At 36.6% G+C, this 19,946-nt stretch overlaps 1 protein-coding gene across 1 annotated transcript in view; it reads right to left on the reverse strand.

Moving 5' to 3' along the window:
* LOC124414840 (GTP-binding protein Di-Ras2) overlaps positions 1-8,405 on the reverse strand; it is a 65,727-nt gene extending 57,322 nt beyond the window's left edge. Inside the window, exons 1-4 of the mRNA XM_046895934.1 lie at positions 8,383-8,405; positions 8,039-8,229; positions 7,482-7,695; positions 6,028-6,173 (exon numbers count right to left, since the gene is read on the reverse strand). Of these exons, the coding sequence (XP_046751890.1) occupies positions 6,028-6,173; positions 7,482-7,668 (333 nt within the window). The 5' untranslated portion in view covers positions 7,669-7,695; positions 8,039-8,229; positions 8,383-8,405. The remainder of the gene's footprint in view (positions 1-6,027; positions 6,174-7,481; positions 7,696-8,038; positions 8,230-8,382) is intronic.
* Positions 8,406-19,946: the final 11,541 nt, after the last annotated feature.

Raw genomic sequence — 19,946 nt, forward strand, 5'->3', positions numbered from 1 at the left:
TCTTCTTTCAATAAATAACTGATCCAATTTCTGTAGCTTTTGATATTTGTTTCTCCATTGACGCCTTTATTGAGTCGATTAAATATCTTTTAATATCAACTACGGTATTGCTGAATGACACTCTTCTCAGAAAATTCACGATGAATAGGAATAAATATCAACATAACCTCAATACGCTACTTTACACGTGAGATACTCACAGCCTTGTCACATTTCGTGTACGTTGGTCGCCTTGGTCAGCTGACGAAAATTACGCCTCGGGGCAACTTCGCTGACCAATGAGATTGAATTATTTGACGCATGCGCAGTTCTTGTATAGTTTCAAGAGATTGTCCCGGTATATATATGACGATATGATATACCGGGACAATCTCTTGAAACTATACAAGAACTGCGCATGCGCGAGTTAAAATCCGCCATCCGTGCAGTCTGGCCACCCCGAGACCCTGCTGTCAAACTCTGTTCTGTCGGCGATGTAGTTCACATGCATTTTTGAGGTTAGAATCTCAAGTAATTGAGATAGTCACTCGGAAAGGCTTGGGAAGCATTTGTTATTGGAAATTGATTGTTCAAAGAACGATCAGAATTTAATGCTGATGCTCTTTTAAAATTCGTACTATTTGATTAAAACAAAAAATCTGTTCAAATGTTGGGTGCTTGGAAGAAACGAAGCAGATATGTAAGGAGAATTTATTCAATCATTTTCATTACTTCATACATTAAGAATAAGAATGAAATTTTTTTCTTTCAACAGAAAATACAGCCAAAATAATAGCATCTCTGCTGTTCGCAGATATCTCCTCTTCCCATTCAATTCATGAGACGTGCAGAGATCATCGCCACTTTTGTTGGTTGGCGAAGAAAGTTATAGGTCTTACGGTTTCTTTCAATTTCAAATCTAATCCGAAGAGTAAAACTCAAAAACGTTCTGTGCCACAAGTTGAAAATCAACATTTTCAAAATGTGCCTCAGTGTCACAATTAACTTTAAGGATAATCATGTTTTAGAGTAATGTTGAGAACATTCATATGAAAATATTGACTTATCGGATTCAAGATTGTACCCCTTGTTCTTTTGAAATATATGAATATCTAATTTTCAACGAAGTATATGAAAATATTCACTTAAACCTAAATCCAATACAATATCTTCTTTATAGTGCTCCGAACATCATCCAGTAACATGAATATCCGGAAGAAATCCCTCTCTCGCGGAAACCGTTATAAAGTTCTTTGTTTTTAACTTCTGGCACTAGATAACTTTTGCATCGCAGATTCCATTTCCAATCTCAGGATGAGATTTTTTTTTGAACATGTGCGATGCAGAACTAATTGTAATAAATGGTGATTCACAAACTTTCAGTTTCAGTGAAAGACCATTGTAAGACTATACAATTGAATCTGGTTTCAAGCTATCAATAAGTTACCGGATAACTCCCTGATAAAGATTCACCATAAAAAAGTTAGCCAGCAAGTAAATCCTACTGCAGACAAAATGATCATTTGTCACGTGTACTAGTGAGTGAGGGCATTCCTTAGACCTTGCTGAAGTTGAACGAGACTCAAGCACGTATGATAGCTGGAACTAGCCAGTCAGATGATACTGTCAATTAACTATGACTTTAAAGACATTTTCAACTGAAGTTATCCAACATTTTGAGATTGAGATTAGTTCGGTTTACCTATCAGAATTAATCCCTGGAATCTGATTTAACACTTGAAAAACTATTCATCTGAATTCAATACCAAGCGAGTAAGAAATAAAATATCAAAACTGCAGAAAATAAAATTTGAAAAATAATGCAGGCCAATAATACTGCTTGGATCACAATGGCGCATGAAATGATTGCTCTGTAGAATTAGTTAGCAGCAATTGTTGAATAACAAACTTATTACTATTGGCTCGATAGATCTAGAATGGTGGAATATTCAAACACCATGATCTGTAGCGTGTCATGCTCTTCAATTTTGGCTCGACTGATGTTCAGAAGGTGGCGATGACCTGAAGAAATTCCCTCGGGTACCTGTTGTCTGATGGAACAACGGAACAACCAAGTTTGATGGTTGGAACGGTGGCACCAATCGTGAAACTAGGGTCCTTGCCACCAAAACCTTTTAATCATCAGGTAAGGTATGATTTTCCTCCTATTAACCAAACTTGAAACTTTGAGTCTGTCAGAACAAACTAATTCTATTATTGAATACATGAGAAAACATTGTAATATGCAAAGATCATAGAATCAAAAACTTACTTACACGCTTCCATGCCTGACAACTTTAGTCTCGCTTCGATGATGGTTGTTTTCTACCTGAAAATATTAAAAGGTATTATTATCAGACAAGAGCTTCTAATTGTTTTGGGTACCACTAATTTTCAATAAATTGCGACACTAAAACGAATTGCTACTTTTTGTACTCCTAAGCTTTGTGTTTTGAGGTACACTATTTCTGTTATTTCTTCTTACTGATTTTATTTTAATATTTCATGTTCATCGGCACTGATCACTGGCTTCCGGAACACTGCACCGTAACAAATCTACTCTGGAGCTACCTTCTACTGGGTTTCAACAATCCATTCATTTTTAATTTTATGTAAATGAAGAATCTGTTTGAAATCAACAACATTTTTACTCACCTGTCTCAGTTTGTTGTTCATCTGCTCAGACTCCCACTCGTTGATGACGTTCCACATTTAATTTCAGATTTCTTCTTTCAATAAATAACTGATCCAATTTCTGTAGCTTTTGATATTTGTTTCTCCATTGACGCCTTTATTGAGTCGATTAAATATCTTTTAATATCAACTACGGTATTGCTGAATGACACTCTTCTCAGAAAATTCACGATGAATAGGAATAAATATCAACATAACCTCAATACGCTACTTTACACGTGAGATACTCACAGCCTTGTCACATTTCGTGTACGTTGGTCGCCTTGGTCAGCTGACGAAAATTACGCCTCGGGGCAACTTCGCTGACCAATGAGATTGAATTATTTGACGCATGCGCAGTTCTTGTATAGTTTCAAGAGATTGTCCCGGTATATATATATATATATATATATATATATATACGTATATATATATATAGTCGTATAGTCGAAAGCACCGACAACCCAAATATATATATATATATATATATATATATATATATATATATATATACGGACAACTCCGTACTTCTGTGCAACAAACTTTAAAGATATACAATATTCAAGCTCAGAAACAAGAGGGTTGTCGGTGCTTTCGACTATTATCCTGAAAAGTTGCTAGAAAAACGAGGCTGAGTCAACATGAAAATCTTAGATAGAACAGGCGTGTCCTTCTGATATTGAATATTGTATCTCTTTAAAGTTTGTTGATCAGAAATACGTAGTTTTCATAATAAAAGGTTCAATATGTATCCCACACGCAAAGCACAAAGTTCGTGAGCGATAATTAGCCATTCCCAGACACATATATTATAACGGACAGGTGTACGAGAGATGCACACGTCACTTCCAGGACAGGCGATCGCGAGTAGGACGAGACGACGGAGAGGGAGGCTAATCCTTTTCACCGGACGGCCGATACGAGGGTGTGCAGACGACATCGAACCGAATTTTATTTTTAATAGGCGTCCGAAGAAGAGCTCCGCAGCAGTTACGTAGCAAAGCGCTCGATTGACGCACCAAATGTAAAGAGCAATTCCATAGCAGAGCTGACTCAGTTTGTTACATATATGGGATCGCTTAGACTCATTTCATGATTTTACCTTCAATTTACGACCATATAAATATTTTGCTTAATTACATTTGAAGCTCCAGCTTTATGAAATCGAAGAGCCATTGCGATAAAAGTATCGGTCGTACTTTTTATTTTTGAGTATAGAAATACCGAAGTCAGACTGCGTATAGCACAGGTCTCAAACCGTCGAATTAAGACTAAATTTTCTATTTCATTTTACATATTGTTTAAATTTCTGTAATCTTGAAAGAATCGCTATTGTTGTTTTATTTTCATTTCTGTAAGTTTGTCTGATTGTATGTTGATCGAAAAAAAAATCTGTTTCCTCATTCGGATAGCGGCAGGATAACAGACAGCTTTGGTGAAACAAATGACGTTGAACGGCATTGTTTATTCCGTGTCCGAAATCGTTATTTAGGGATTTCGAATTTAGTCGACAGCCCAGTTCTCAGCCTGGTCTGTAGGTCGGTTAAAACTTGCGCAACATAATTCAGGCACGACAGACGCGGAATTACGGTTTCCTTGTTCTGTGGAGGGAAGCAGCTCTAGTAATAACCCAAGTCCGTGACACAGTGGTGATAGCTCTGGCATTCATGCCCGAGTTCACGCAAAAGGCAGCTCTGGTAACTTGTCACCCAAATCTGTGACAAGGCAGTTTTGGTGAAAGTCCGAGTCCGTGAAACGATTCCGCGTAGTTAAATATGGCCGTTCGTGTTAGCAAACTCAGCCTTACTTTCTTCTCAAACAAAAAGAGTTTCTTTTCGTATTTTTATTAATTAAATATTCCGTCTATTTGATCATTTCTGAAATATATCTGTATCCTGGTTACTACCAAATGCAATGTAATCTAGAATAATGTTTATCCTATAGCCTTCTAATACATTTCTCATTCCTCTAATATTTACACTCTGTATAATATCTATAAATTTTTGGCCTTTGCGTATATAGGACTCAACTTGTCAAGAAAAAAACACTCACCGAGGATCTGATCTACAATAGATTTCAGATTGGGAAAAATCTATTCTTTCGCACTAAAAACATTTTAGTTTATACTTTTTTCCTGACGGCGGGAAGTACCGAAATTTTGAAGACAGAAATTCAATTCGAAAAAGTGATTAAATTGATCAGTGTATTTTTCGTAAATAGTAGGGCCCTCGGACCAAAAAACTTAACACTTTTCACGTTTCTGTGTACAGTGCACAGCATATACAAGTCTTAGACCAATCGAAATTTCGGCGCTTACTAGTCTTAAGATCCGTTGGTATTTCGTGATATTTCGATAAACTTCTAACCTCGACTTTTTATCTTCAATTCGTTCGAGAATATTCTAAATTTTCGTTCGAATTTCAAGACACTACTCTATTTCAATTATTTTTATACGAACGTCAAACTTTTGAAACTTCTGAGCTGAAATCGTTATTATCAGTTGGCTCAAATAACAGTCACATAGTAGTATTGTTTGCATTAATTTTTTTTTGTCAAATTCGAGAAGTTTGAAATTTGTTATAATTAATCTCATAATTATAAAACACTATTCAAGTTAAATTTATAAATATTTCAGCTATTACAAAAGACATTATTCTCATGTTGAAAATAAAATAAATCTCTTCAAAATGAATGAACAGCCTGGATCACAAATACATATTCATTTTCGAACCTGACTTATAATGAATCATCATCATTTGACACATCATGATGATAATTTTTTTATTAGTGTAAATAGTGCAGCTCGCAATTCTGAGTGATCAAAATTCGATCCGATAGGTCATTATGACGAATCCCATATAATTTTAAAGGTTTGTAACCCGGCACAGCTTCCATTTCAGAAAGTTTCTGCAAAATAAATCATGAATGCAGGTCACACATTTTTCTCAATCAAGTAGGTGCTTTTATAATACCTATATCGATCGTTCGAAATTTCAACTATTAGGAATTTCGAACCTTTGTGCTGACAAGATATGACATAATACTAAATCAGAATTTTGAGTACAACTCGTAGACTGGAGGCAATCTGAGAGCGGAATACAAGTGTCCTGGTGCCACAAAATCGTACAAAATCCCACTCGGCCTAACGATCGGCCTAGAATGACTCTATGGAGCGAATACAGCTTCTCGAATATTTCGGGATGTGAATGGATATTTTCCAATGACACCTTTTTGTAACTTTTGAATAAACAGAACGGAGAACATGCTCCGCTGCAGTTAATTTTGAAGTAAGTATAATAATTAAACATTTCTGTACTTCATAAGCAGTTCGATTTTCGGGCCGCTTATACGATATGAAATAGGTTATCTGAATACCTGGAAGTCTGATCGTTGCTCGCGAACTTCCTCAAAGCATCTTTTTACGCACTCGAAACTTGGCTGGGAAGTTGAAGCGTAGACTAGCAGGAAGGCGTGGGCTGTCGCAATGGAAAGCCTCCTCATTGCCGGAAACTGAAGATCTCCTAAATAGTGAATAGTGTCATGACAACTTCATCATACACTTGACAAAGAATTAATTTATGTACTACGAAAAGCTATTTCAGTGACTAAAATACTCACAAATTAAAGTAACAATACTACTTGCGGCGATACAGCGCGTGATTCCTCCGATGGTGAATGAAGAATTTTATTACTGTAAGTCTGTAAGTTTATTTTTCAAACCTATGTTTTTCAGCAAATTCTTGTTGTTTTTGAGAAACTCTGAAAATTTTCCTCGCGTATATTTTTTCCGATTCTGTAGGTTTTAAAAATTCCTGTTTTTCAGGTTTCAAGGAGGTATGAATTTGTATAAAATTTAATCGTTTAAAATTATCCATTGAGTAATGTAATGTTTTATATTATTATGATATCAATATCTTTTTCGTGCCAAAATCTTTGACAAACAATATTTAGAACAAGAGCTTCACCATCATAAAATTTAGACGTTACGCTGTTTTTCAAAGCTTGATTCGATCCGATTTGTCCTGAGGCGAATGACGAGAAGTTACACCATTTCAAAAAACACGTGATCAAAAATCTAGAAAGTTGACATTGTTGAATACTATTGATTCTTTGGTTATCATATGTATTGAGATTGTATGTGGATTTATCGCCTTATATAAAAATAACTGCAATTCCTAACTGTCTCAAATTTTTTTGTGCCCGATCCATGCAACATTTTAGGAAATTCCGAACGAGTAAAAATTCGAACAAGTTGACGGCAATTGAATCTAATCAGCAGTTGGATGCCGATTTCGCTACATTCGAGTCGCAATGCACAAGCATTTCTGGTTATAACCATGATATTGCAATCTTTTTCCCCCCAGCATACAATTTGACACCGATATACCATTTAACCCTTGGTATCCTATTACCCACGGTACCCCATTTCACTTGGCATTCATTGATATGCCACTTTATCCTCAACACCCCATTTGTCCGTAATACCTCACTACACCACAAGTATCCCAGTTTTCCCCAGTCTTCAATTTTCCCAGTTCTCCCATCCTGCTCCGGTCTCTCATTTTCCCTGGTCCTTAATTTTCCACAGTATCCCATTTTTCCCTATTGGGGAAAGAGGTGATCTATTTTGCCTCAGTCTCTCATTTGCCTAGATATCCCATTTTGCACCAGGTATTTCATTTCTGCCCAGTGTTCTATTTTTCCCAGTACTTCAAATTGCATTGATACCGCATTTCGTCCCATTTTCCGTTTTACCTAATCATCTTATTCTGGGACCACGTGTCTCGTGCAATGTAATGAGAAACATTAATAAGTAGAATAGTTCTCACCTGCAGTGTCCAGTAGATCGACTTTAAGGGTGAGAGTTCCGAGTATGCACTCCCTGGAGTAGAGATCTTCGACAGTGGCTTTATACCGTTCGGTGAATCCCTGGCCAAGCAGGCGTCGAACAATCGCACTTTTGCCGACACCAGCGCCACCCAAAATCACCAAGCGAATCCTCTCGTAATCAGCCATGTTCTATCTTGCATAGACAGCTTGCTGCTGCGACTTAAATCATCACTCTTGACGAAAGTTGGTCCAATGCTGCTCGATTTGTTTTCAAAATTTCAAATTTTTATCGCAATTTCGGATTTGATAACTAAAACAAGAACTAATAAGTACTCCTTCGATAGGGTATCACGGTATTACTGTACACGAGCTTAGCAAAAATGCGAAAAAAACGTATTCTAAAGCGCGGCAGGTAACTGGTGTTCAAGTTTAATTAATTTTACGTAGAAATGAGTAGAACGCTAATTAAAAAATCAGGGTACGAACGGAAAATTGAAAGTTTAACCTCTCGCATATAGTCGGTGTCGGCAGTTCGTACACACGAAACAAGGTGTGCGTTTGCAATTACTTTTTAATTGTTATTCCAGGCTGCTACTTGGGGTATGGAAGAGACCGTAATCCCGTCTTGAAATGCTGTTTTAATCACGGTACCCATCAACTTCCTTCTAACTCCATCACTCTATTTCTCTATTTCTCCCTCTCTGCGTATCTCCATCCCCGTTGCTCTTGGGGTGAATAAGTAGCACTCTTAATAATAAATAAATATTGAGTGAAACAATCGAATTGTAGAAAGACACCGGAACTTCTTTACTTTGTCTCCTTTTTTTTTATGAGCGGTGTATAAACTAAATTCGAGGAGACTGCTTCTTCGGAGCTAACGAATTAGAGATATTCCCTAACGTTTAGTCAATCGATAGTATTTTCAGACGTTTTCATGAATTCCTATTTCCGTTTGAATGACTGCTGTATTTGCATAACCTGACCACTTATGACGGAACCTGGAACAAAGAAGAAGAGAATAAAAGTTGCTACTATATGCGAAGGCCTAATTAGCAGAATCTGTAGTAGTGTAAGATTAAGGTGGTTCTCACGCTAACCGACTGACCTAAGTGATGTTTCATTGTGTGATAACGTGATCAAAAAGTGCTGTTCTGTGTATGAAATTTCGGAGATAGTTAATAGAAGAATAAGATAAACAAACGATCTCGAAAAATGGTGAAGTCGCACTTTCTGGCACGGAGGTTATGGCCGACCGGTTTATCTCAAAATTGTAATCAACGTAAGTAATTGTCACGTTTAGCAACTCAAGATTGACATAATTAACCACCTATATTTACTTAAGAGCATTAGGATTCTGTAGATTACAAAGTTAAATCTATTCTGGACGTCTTTAATCACTTTCACCGTAGATTACAATTTATATGTGAAGTAGAATTTGAATGCAAATTCAGCTTTCTGGATGTTTTGATTATCCACGGAAACCCAATTAATGATTAGAACCGATTGGTGTCACGAAAAAACTTGGTCATAACGGTATTTTAACTTTCAGTTACATCACCCTAGATAATACAAGATCGGCACTACTGTTAATCTAGTGGACAGAGCTATTACATCATTTAATCCTGAATTTTACAATAAGAATCTGTTCTAGATTCATAATGTTTTACGCAAGAATGATTATCCGCATTGTCGAATCAACAAGGATTCTCAATAGAAATATAACTCGATCCTCACGTCTATTGATTTCAGAAATAATGGTTTTTCTAGGGTGCAAAGCACACCAAAAAATGATGTTTCCATTCCATATTTTGCAGGTTTATTTGAGTCCTTGAATAAGACCTTTTCCATACGTAATATCCATTTTATTGACAAAAACAATCATGACCGACAATCTGCCTTTGATTCCGGGAAGGATTCTCTACCTCTCGATAAACGTTCTTGTGTAATCTATAAAATTCCGTGTAAAGATTGTAATGAGGTCTATATCGCCATTTCCACGTCAAACCATACACTGAATTTTAATCAATGACTCCGATTTTTTTCTTAAATTTTACAGACACATTCTACTAATGAAATACTGGAACACGTGTTTCACGGAAATAATTTGCGATTTTTCTTGAAGAAGATATGCATGGTTGAAAATTGCAGGAAATCACAAAAAACGTCGCGCATGCGAACATTCAAACTGCTGTATCTTCGAATCCATTGGTCGTTCAAGAAAATACAAGAAATCGATTTTGAAGATCTTGAGTCATTCTATGCAGTGATACATTCCAAATTTGCATTTGACATTATTGAATAATTATTATTTTGTTTATAAATTTCATTTGATATTTTCATCATCAACTCACCAACTCAAAATTTTGAAAGAAATATCATCGTGTACCCATTTCAATTCTGAAAAAACAGTCAAAATTTCAAAATGGACTTCGAATGGGATCTATTTTTTTTAAATTGCTCAAAAAGAGTGGGACCGCGCGGCTTAACATGTCGCACGGTCAGCTATCGTCAGCGCAGAGTACCTACCTACGCTTACAAGGGACGATACGTAAAACATAAATGGCGTAACACATGAATTAACGAATCAAGTGAGTGTTTATTTTTATTTTTTGCATACATTTGCGCTAACGACAGCCGTCCATGCAACATATCACGCCGCCGCGCCGCGCGGTCCCACTCTTTGTGAGCTGTAAAAAAAAATAAACCCCATTCGAACTTCATTTTCGAATTTTGACTGTTTCTTCAGAATTGAAATGGGCACACGATGATATTTTTCTTCAAATTTTAATTTGGTGAGTTGATGATGAACTTAGCAAATAAAATTTATAAACAAAATGACAATTATTTGATACTGTCAAACGCAAATTTGAAATGTATCACTGCATAGAATGACTCAAGATCTTCAAAATCGATTTGTTGTATTTTCTTGAATGACCAATGGATTCGAAGATACAGCAATTCGAATGTTCGCATGCGCGACGTTTTTTGTGATTTCCTGCAATTTTCAACAATGCATATCTTCTTCAAGAAAAATCGCAAATTTTTTCCGCGTAACACATTTTCTAGTATTTCATTAGCAGAATGCATCTGTAAAATTTAAAAAAAAATCGGAGCGATAAATTAAAATTTTTCCCAAAAATCGTACAGTTTGACGTGGAACGAGCGATGTAGGATAAACTGGCAGACAGTTACATACTAGAATTAATGAGCATAAGAGAAACATTTATGATAGGGACGAAAATTACACTGTATTAACAAAACATGTGGTGAAATTTGATGGTTTCAATTACGATTAGCCCAGTATATTAGATGATGAATCGGTGTATTATAGAAGACTCCGTCTGGAGATGTCTAATGTTGTTGCACATCCCAATATAGTCAACCTACGTTGTAATGTAAAACATTTAAGTACAATTGATACCCATGTTGTAATGTAAAACATTTAGGTACAATTGATACCTCGGCGATATATAAATTACCTCCACAATATCGTACCTACCGACTGATTGTTGAGCCGGCTCTGTCCACTTATATTCGAAATACGTAAAATTTTTAACAACTAAATTCATGCTTAGCGCCACCATCTTTTATCGTTCTCTTCGTTTTCTCAGTGTCGTCTTTTCCAAATTTTATAAGTTCTTTTCAATTAACTTAACTGTGCGATGGGAAGCTGGGAGCTCAGGGTTGTACTCCTTCACTCGATCATGGGTAGGTGATTCATCCTTTCCCTTTTCTCTATGTTCATCGTTCATTCGTTTTTGAAAACTTAAAATTTTCGTCGCATAACCAGGTAAAAATTTGAGGTTACATTTGAAGCATGTCTTTAACATCATTTTCTTTTCTGTTTAGTTTAGTTTATGTTAATATTAATTAGTGCATCGCTTGTTATTTATTTTTATCTTTTATTTTGCAATCTTTCTATGTGTGGCCAATGTCCAATAAAGAACATTTGTTTTCAGGAGGCCCCCTAATCGGGGGAGGTTAGTAAGTTATGTGTTCCGCCTCATTGACCTTCATATCCAAGAAAATCCCAATTTCATTACAAACAAGATATTGGTAATTGGAACTTCTAAAGAAATATTAATGATGAGGCGAGGGAAAAATATACAGAACGCGTTTGATCGTGAGCGCGTTGATATTCGACGACCTCTTTATATTCAACCCATACAGCATTTTGTATTGCTACAATATTGTACAAAGCTTAAAATCTTGCATTATATTCGCAACATCTATGATATATTTCAGTTATATTGTACTGCAATATGACATAACAGTATTGCCGACGTAATACTTGTAACTCACATGGCAATCTTGAATTAAATATTGTTTTGTTAACTATAAGATACGAATTTTGGGAATTTATATGTTATAATTGGATGCAACTCGTTAAAAATGTTCCATTATTATAATTTTATGTTCGCATTAAATTCACAAACAAATGAGGCCCATATCACATTTTTTTTGCCGATTCATCTACAGCATTTGCGCATTAAATTAAATATGAAACTCGGTGAGTGGATCAATTTGATAATAGAGCAGGTTTCGTGCAGACTTGCTTGAATTTAGAGTCTGGAGTAGGTTTCACAGTCGACCACCAGGCACGGAGAAGAGTTTGATAATCTCAAGGCTGGAACAGTACACTGTCATAGACTTATTTAGCTCCAGCAATCAGAACTCGTTAGTTCATTCGGCATTCGGTTCCGCAACTCAACACTCAACATCTATGCTACTCATGATGTGTTTTTTATACTCCCACCAAAGTTGTACATGCAGTCCAAGGTGGCTAATCATATATATATCGGTTTTAATTGTAATGTATATTGTTGCGTTCTCGCAGTAAAGTTTACTGCATGTCAGACAACCATCCAATTTGAATATCACACCCTAATGTAGTTACTATTGCCAGAACCTCTTCCCAGCGGAGTACTAAGCAACATTGTTACAACATTGTTGCAAGGTAATTTTAACATTACCAACCCTGCAAAACAATTTTGCTGCAATCTTATGGCAACATAACGTGGTTCAAGCAATATATTTGTTAGAACTGGAGCGAACAAGCGTCGTAGATTGCGTCGACTTAACCTCGGGACATGCTATACGTGGGTTGTATACGAAAAAAATAAACACGATAGAGTGAGTTTACTTTCTAACTTTGCATTGAATTTCTATCAATGATAATCCAGAGGCTTGTACTTGTTCCAGCTGGTTGTAAAGCAATTATTGGTCAATTTATGGAATAGCAATTGCTTTACTTACCGCTTGTGCTCGGTGAAATCGGTCATTCAAAAACCATATTATAGCTCCACGAATAACCAGGTTCACGGAGTGCTCACAGTGTAATGATCATCAAAAGAAATACTTATCGTCATCAATGTTTGTCTGTACAGATTCGGAAAATGAGAGTTAAGATGAAGTTTCAACAAACGAGATATATCCACTATTTTGAACAACAAAATGGCTCAACTGTATTGTGGCTCGGACTATACCTGACTAATTCATAACCATAAACTTATAATCTAAATGAAATCGCACCATGAAATATTTCAAGCTCCGAAAACGTAACGCTTTCCGGAATTGAAAATTACTTCACGTCAAGATTCAGATTCATCCACCGAGCAGCATTACACATGCAAGTTTACTTCTACACTGGTGCGACTTATATGCACCGTGACTATATTATGATCAATCTATGCTCTCATATCCCTCTAAACCCTGAAATTTTTTCAGATTTACGATGGTGTCAAATTAACAATATGGGCAGATCATCACGCTTTTCAACCTTCTCTAGACCTCAATAGTATCCAGTTATATAAATATTTTCGATTCAATTATAACAGCACTGGAATAGACTTGAGTAACTCTCATATTCAGAAGTAAACCCTAAAACCAAGACCGATGCATAGAAGCAAGTATTTCGTGCAAACTATCGTTTGTCGAAATTAACGGGCACCATTCATCAATAACAATTATTTAATGCAATAGAATATTATAAAGTAGCGTCTCCCAAATGTACATCAAACAGAGCAAAACCACAAATAATTCTATCGATCGATCCGAATAATTATGTACATGTACAAGATGTCACAGATGCGGAAGGAGTATGGGATAAGCTAATGCGAGCTTTTGAAGATTCAGGATTTACGAGGAAAGTTGGTTCACTCCGTCAACTTGGCATACAAATAAGATCCGATTCTATAAAAACGAAACTCCTACAAGATGTCAAAGTAAGTGGAGAGCCCCGAGAAGAAGAAGCAGATATTGCCATGTATTCAAAAGGAAATCAGGACCGCGGAAAATTTGGCCCACGCTGTTACAACTGTAACAAAATACGACACCTGTCGAAGTTTCGTCGAAACAAAAAAAAAAACCGAATAGCAGGGGAAACCAAGAAGAACACACGGATAAAGGTACGGCGAGGCCTAAGGCGAAGGCCTTCTACGCTGTTTTCTCCTCAGCCAAGATGGAACAGCAGGCATGGTATATTGACTCCGGCGCATCATTGCACATGACTGCGGACAAAAATTGTTTCACAGGGACAACGTTAGAATCAAGTGCAGAGATTACAACGGCCGGTAACACGAAGCTGACCGCACAATCCATCGGAGATGTCACTTTCCCTTTAGGAGGGGACGTTGTTGATCAAACTGTAACTGTAAAAGACGTATTGTTCGTTCCAGGAAACGCAGTGAATCTACTCTCTGTAACTAAAATGGTACTAAAGGGCACACTCTAACCTTCAAGGAAAAGGGATGATATATGCCATATTTTTACGGGGAACGACTAAAACCCTGCCTTTTACTGCAAAGGAAAAAAGAGACCATTCGACATTCTAAACAAGAATGCAAAATTTCAACAGGCTTTTTTACAATTGCATAGCGGGCGTATCGAGCTATCTACATTAAGTGAGGTTTTCGAAATATTTGAAGAGTATGTATGCAGACTCTAAGGATTAAGAATAAAAAATGATATTAATGAAGGACAGTACGAGTTGTTTCAAAAAGGATGTAGATCAAAGAATGAAAACCAGGCAATTCTTAAAAACAATCGTAGGATAGCATCCCTCTGCTCTACCGCCAACCAAAGAAGAATTGTTGCAGCAAACGAAACAGACATCATACACCTGCAATATATGGTGTAATACACACATGCGCAGCCCCACCGAAATTGGGCACAGAATGAACTGAATTTTTGTCTTACAGTTATTAATGAAAAAAGTAATACCGTGGTATCGACAAATTCCAAGCGTAGGACTGGGAAAACGTACCACTCAATTTGTAGGACTATGTAGCCATTTCATTATACAAATATTTACTAAGCTGCAACAAAAAAAAATCAGCTGGTTAGTAATGATTTTTATGACCTCGTTATTTTGACATATTGGGAGTGAAGGACGATTCAGTTTAAACCATTCATTTTCTAGGACAAACGTTTTTTCGAGTTTACCACAAAATTATCTCAACACTTAAATAAAAAACTAACTGTAAGTCAGAAAATTTGGGCACTCCACCAAATCGACATATTTTACGCCTACACACTACATTAGCTACCACTATTGAGTATTTTCGCAGAGGGACAAGTTGGGCGCCTCGTCAAACCGAAGCTCCTTACGGAGATTCAGCCTGTTATTAATCATCAATAAAAAAAAAAAACAGGTGATATTTTATGATAAATTGGCAATCGGCTGGAATATACGGCCTAATTCATTAACTAGTTTGGAGCCGGAGAAAACTCGACCTGTATATATGACTTCATTTTGCAATTCATGAAGTTCGATTTTACATATTATCGAGCATATCATTATTTTAGAATATTTTAAAAAACTAACGAAATTATGCTGCCATCAATCTGAATTTCAGGTCGATAGACAAAAGTTTGAAAAACATGGAGAAGGTCAATTTGGAGAATAACGTACATTGGTTACTATGTGAATCCCTTCCGCTAATAGATATACCAGAGATTAAATTTCTGGAAACAAGACTACAAGAAAATAAAGACCACGTAATGTCTGAGTTTGTAAATGTTATTAGACAGATGTTCTTGAGCGCTAACAATCATACATTCAAAATAATATTAGAGTATATTTGCAGTAATGAAATTAGACGAGAGTATGAAATCTAATATGAGTTATTATTCATTCTCAGAGCAAGCTGGTTCGTAAGGTTGGAGAAGACTCCCCCGAAAGGTCATGTTCAGAGAGCCCTGACATTTTTTTTTCAAATTACCGTGCTACTAAATGCACATGGAAAGGCGAAGGAGAAACCTATGGTGTCAAGGAGTTATTGATAATGCGAATCATCGAGGGTATGCAATTAATTTATTTTTTATCGATAGAATTGGTGTCTATTTTTTTTATCTTTTATTTGTTTTTTTATTATGTATTCCGATAAATCGTATGCTGAAAATGTACAAGTTATAGGAGGTAAATGCTGCTTCCAATCATATATAGTTCATCATATGTGAACAGTGCCCACTCGGAAATAACATAAATAATCTACTTCTATTTTCTTTTTTTTTATTGCTGAAAATAGCCTTATTTAAACCGTTTTTGTAATGAATAAAACTTTTTATAATTGCTCATTAATCAACCAAAATAACGTACATTTCCCACAGATACGCTCTGCTCATCACACTCATCTTTGACAGGGAGAAATTTCCACAAGATTGCGGTAGAAGGGTTCCGGTTTGGAAAACAACGTTATGATCGAGAAAATTTAAAGGCAGCAGAAAAAAAGTGAACTACAGTATAATATGTATCAGAATGATGTGAAACTTAGGGACAAAGACCGCAATACCTACAAAATGTGATAACGAATACCACTGAATTGAAAATAATAAAAAAAAAAAACGATGTAAAATAATAACTATGGAGAGAGGTCCATCATATCATGTAACATAATAAACTTTACATTGCAAAAATATATGACAGCTATATTTATTTTGGTATAACTCGTACATTACTGTGACATAACAACAATATGATCTGTTTGCATAACGTAAGTGTTACTGTTATCTAACAAGAGGAACATATTAATATAACAATATTACATTACTGTTGCGCAACATTTATATTGACATTAAGTAGGAAATTGGTGTTACACTGGTGCTACACTGACAATGAGGTTATACTGACGCTATTGTAACATGGTTAAGTTTGTAACAGTACAGTTATACAAATATTATACTTATTGAAGTGTTTTCTGGGTAGATTGGTTGACCCGAACAGCTACAGAGTCATAAAGAGCAGAGACGTTGTTTTCTTTAAAGACACAAGAAGCAAGAGGAGAAACCAAGAAAGCGATGAGAAGAGCACTTACGAGCTCGACCTGAGCGAAGAAAACCAAACAGGTGATCCAGAGACTGAAAATCCACAGGAAATGGATGAAGAGCACATAACAGCGAAGAATCCAAAACAGGTTCAGACGAGGAGGAATCAATCCCCGCAAAGGAGGAATCAGATGAATACTATAGCCCGAGATCAGAAGCATCTTCAGAAGCATCGTGGGATCCCGATGAAACGATTCAACCACCCGAAGAATATGTTGAACCAAGGCGATCAGAGAGAACCCTAAAACCATTGATAAGAACTGATTACGTGTTATACTTTACGCACGATCAGCAAGCAACAGATCCACGATCCGTCAAAGAAGCATTAAATAGTCCAGATCGAGACAAATAGAAGAGAGCTATAGAAGAAGAACGAAACTCGTTAATACACGGAGAGAAAAATCAAGCTTTGAAACGATGGAAACATCTCAAGCTTTGAAGGCTTGGAAAGACCATCCTTTTAAAGGATGAATTCAATCTTCTAAAGCTTGGAAGGTGTTCTGCTCGAAACGCATGAAACTCATGCTTTTGCAGCAAGAACCTCGTCGTTTAGGACCATGAATACCACCGAGCAGAAGCTTGCAGTAGCTCACGGTCCGAAAGCAAGACTTTCACGGTTCTAAACTGTGAATCTCTTGGTCTCGAGTGTTAAAATTAATAAGCCGCTAGAGCAGGGAGGGGGAACGCTCGAGATTCACAGTTTCAAGCGGTGGAGTTCATAGTTTGAAGGCTTGAATCATTCCGAGCGTTTAAACGATAGACTCCATGCTTTCGGACCACGAAGTCCATGCGGCTAAAGCATGGATCTCCTCCTTCTAGCCCGTGAATAGAGTCTTGCTTTTAAATGATGAATTCACCGGTTAAACTCGTGAAATTCATGCTTTGAAAGCATGTAAAAATGCATGAAGGTTCATCGTTTCAAAGCTTGATTTTCTCTCCGTGTAGAAAAAAAACTTGAGAAACAACGGACCCACCACCACAAAGAAAAATTCTTGACACAAAACGGACATTGCGAGTAAAATGCAATGCAGAAAGAAAAATCGAACGACACAAAGCAAGGCTTGTCGTACGAGGCTGCGCACAGACCGCGTAGATTACAATGAGACTTACTCACCTGTGATGAGACACATCATAATGCGTTCTCTTTTCGTATTTGCTGCAAGACATAGCCTATCAGTCAAGCATCTAGATGTCGCGATAGCATATCTACACGGCGATCTAGTGGAGGAAATATACGTCAAACCACCGCAGGAATTAAGGAAGAAGGAAGATGGAGAGAAAGAATGGAAGCTTCGAAAAGCTATGTACGGTTTAAAGCGAAGCGGGCGATCATGGAATCGTAAGCTAAATACTGTTCTCGAAGAATTAAAACTGAAAGCATCCCGAGCAGATCAATGTATTTACACTTGAAAGAAAAATGGAAAAATTTGCGACATTTTAATTCTGTCAAACGATGAAGCACAACAGAGAGTCATCAAAGAAGCACTCAAGAAAAATTTTAAAACAAAAGAGTTTGGCGAGGTAAACCATATTCTAGGAATCAAAATAACACGCAACAAAAAATAAGGAAAAATGTCGTCGGATCAACATGCATACATCGAAGAAATATTGGAGCGGTTTAATATGCAAGACTGCAAACCAGTTTCAACACCGCTCGACCCAAATCAAAAGTTGGATCAAGATTCAACGGAATGACAAGACGACGAGGCTCAAGAAATGTCAAAGGTACCGTACCAAGAAGCCTTAGGGGCCCTACTCTACGTAAGCCAAGGAACACACCCTGGTATCACGCACGCCACGAGCCTTCTCAGATTTAAGCATTCACAAAAAAAAAATCCATTGGACAGCGGTGAAACGTGTTTTTAGATAACAAGGTCTAGGTACTTTTTAGTCAAACTAGAATTCCATCGGAGAGGACCATGTCAAGTCGAAGAATATGGTGAAGCAGACTGGGGAAACGATTCAAGTAACCGTCATTCAATCCCTGGTTATTTATTCACCTTCCACGGCGCAGCTGTATCATGGGGCAGTCAGAAACAGAAGACAGTAGCTTTATCCACCACCAAAGCTGAGTATATGGCCCTCACGACAACCTGCCAAGAAGCATTATCGTTGAGACGACTCATATCTGAAATAGACGTAGGTGCAGTTACAGGACCAACAAAAATGCACAGTAATAACAGAGGTGCAATTGCGTTGGTTGAAACATCAGGCTACCGTCAAAGAACCAAACACATCGACATAAGTCACCATTTCCCGCGCGAACTCGTTGAAAAAGAGGATATAAAACTGACCTACATTCCGACGGAAGACATTGTAACGCCCAAAATGCATCAGGCGTTATCATACTTGTATATTCCCTGTACATAAACAATGCACTGTAGTCAAAACCAGCAGAAACAAGGCTCTAATTGCATTTGAGTGCAATAAGAGACCTCCCACATAAGCGCGTAGGCTAAACATTCAATTAAATTAAAATAAGACAAGCATGAGAAACCAAGAATGCGACTGAAATCGTGACAATTTGGATTCAGTCAAATCGGAGCAAACAAGTCAGAAAAATAATAGTTATAGCACATCTCGAGCTGAATTTGGACGGCCGACAAAGAGGAGCAACCCCTGGAAAGACTATATATGGGTCATTCCATGCCAAATCGACAACTTTTGAACCCGACCCCTTTCGATTTCGCTGAATTTTTTTAAATCATTTTCTACCTCATGAAAGACGTCTCTGAATTTTTTCAAATTCTTTTACTCCACCAAAAAAAAATCATAAATTTAAAAAAAAAATGGTCTATTTTTTAAATCGCCATAACTTTTTTAAAAATTGACGTATCGGGACGTTTTTTTTTTTTGAAATTTTTGTATTTCAGTGTACTTTTTAGAGAAAAATGATTAGAATGATCAACATACATCTTCGATGTTTATTTTTACATTTTCGGAAAAAATTTTCGGAAAAAATCGCGAATTTTTTGATGATTGTCACTTTTAATTTTTTTAATTTAATTTTCATGAAAAACTTTATCGTTTTTCATAGATTCTCAAATTTTTTCGGAGTGGGATTCTCTCATTTTCTATTTTTTTTTTTTATTAAAATTTTTTTTTTTTTTTAAATTTGGCTTATTTCACATAATCCCACC

Source organism: Diprion similis, chromosome 14, assembly GCF_021155765.1.
Source record: "Diprion similis isolate iyDipSimi1 chromosome 14, iyDipSimi1.1, whole genome shotgun sequence".
In the NCBI taxonomy this organism is placed as follows: domain Eukaryota; kingdom Metazoa; phylum Arthropoda; class Insecta; order Hymenoptera; family Diprionidae; genus Diprion; species Diprion similis.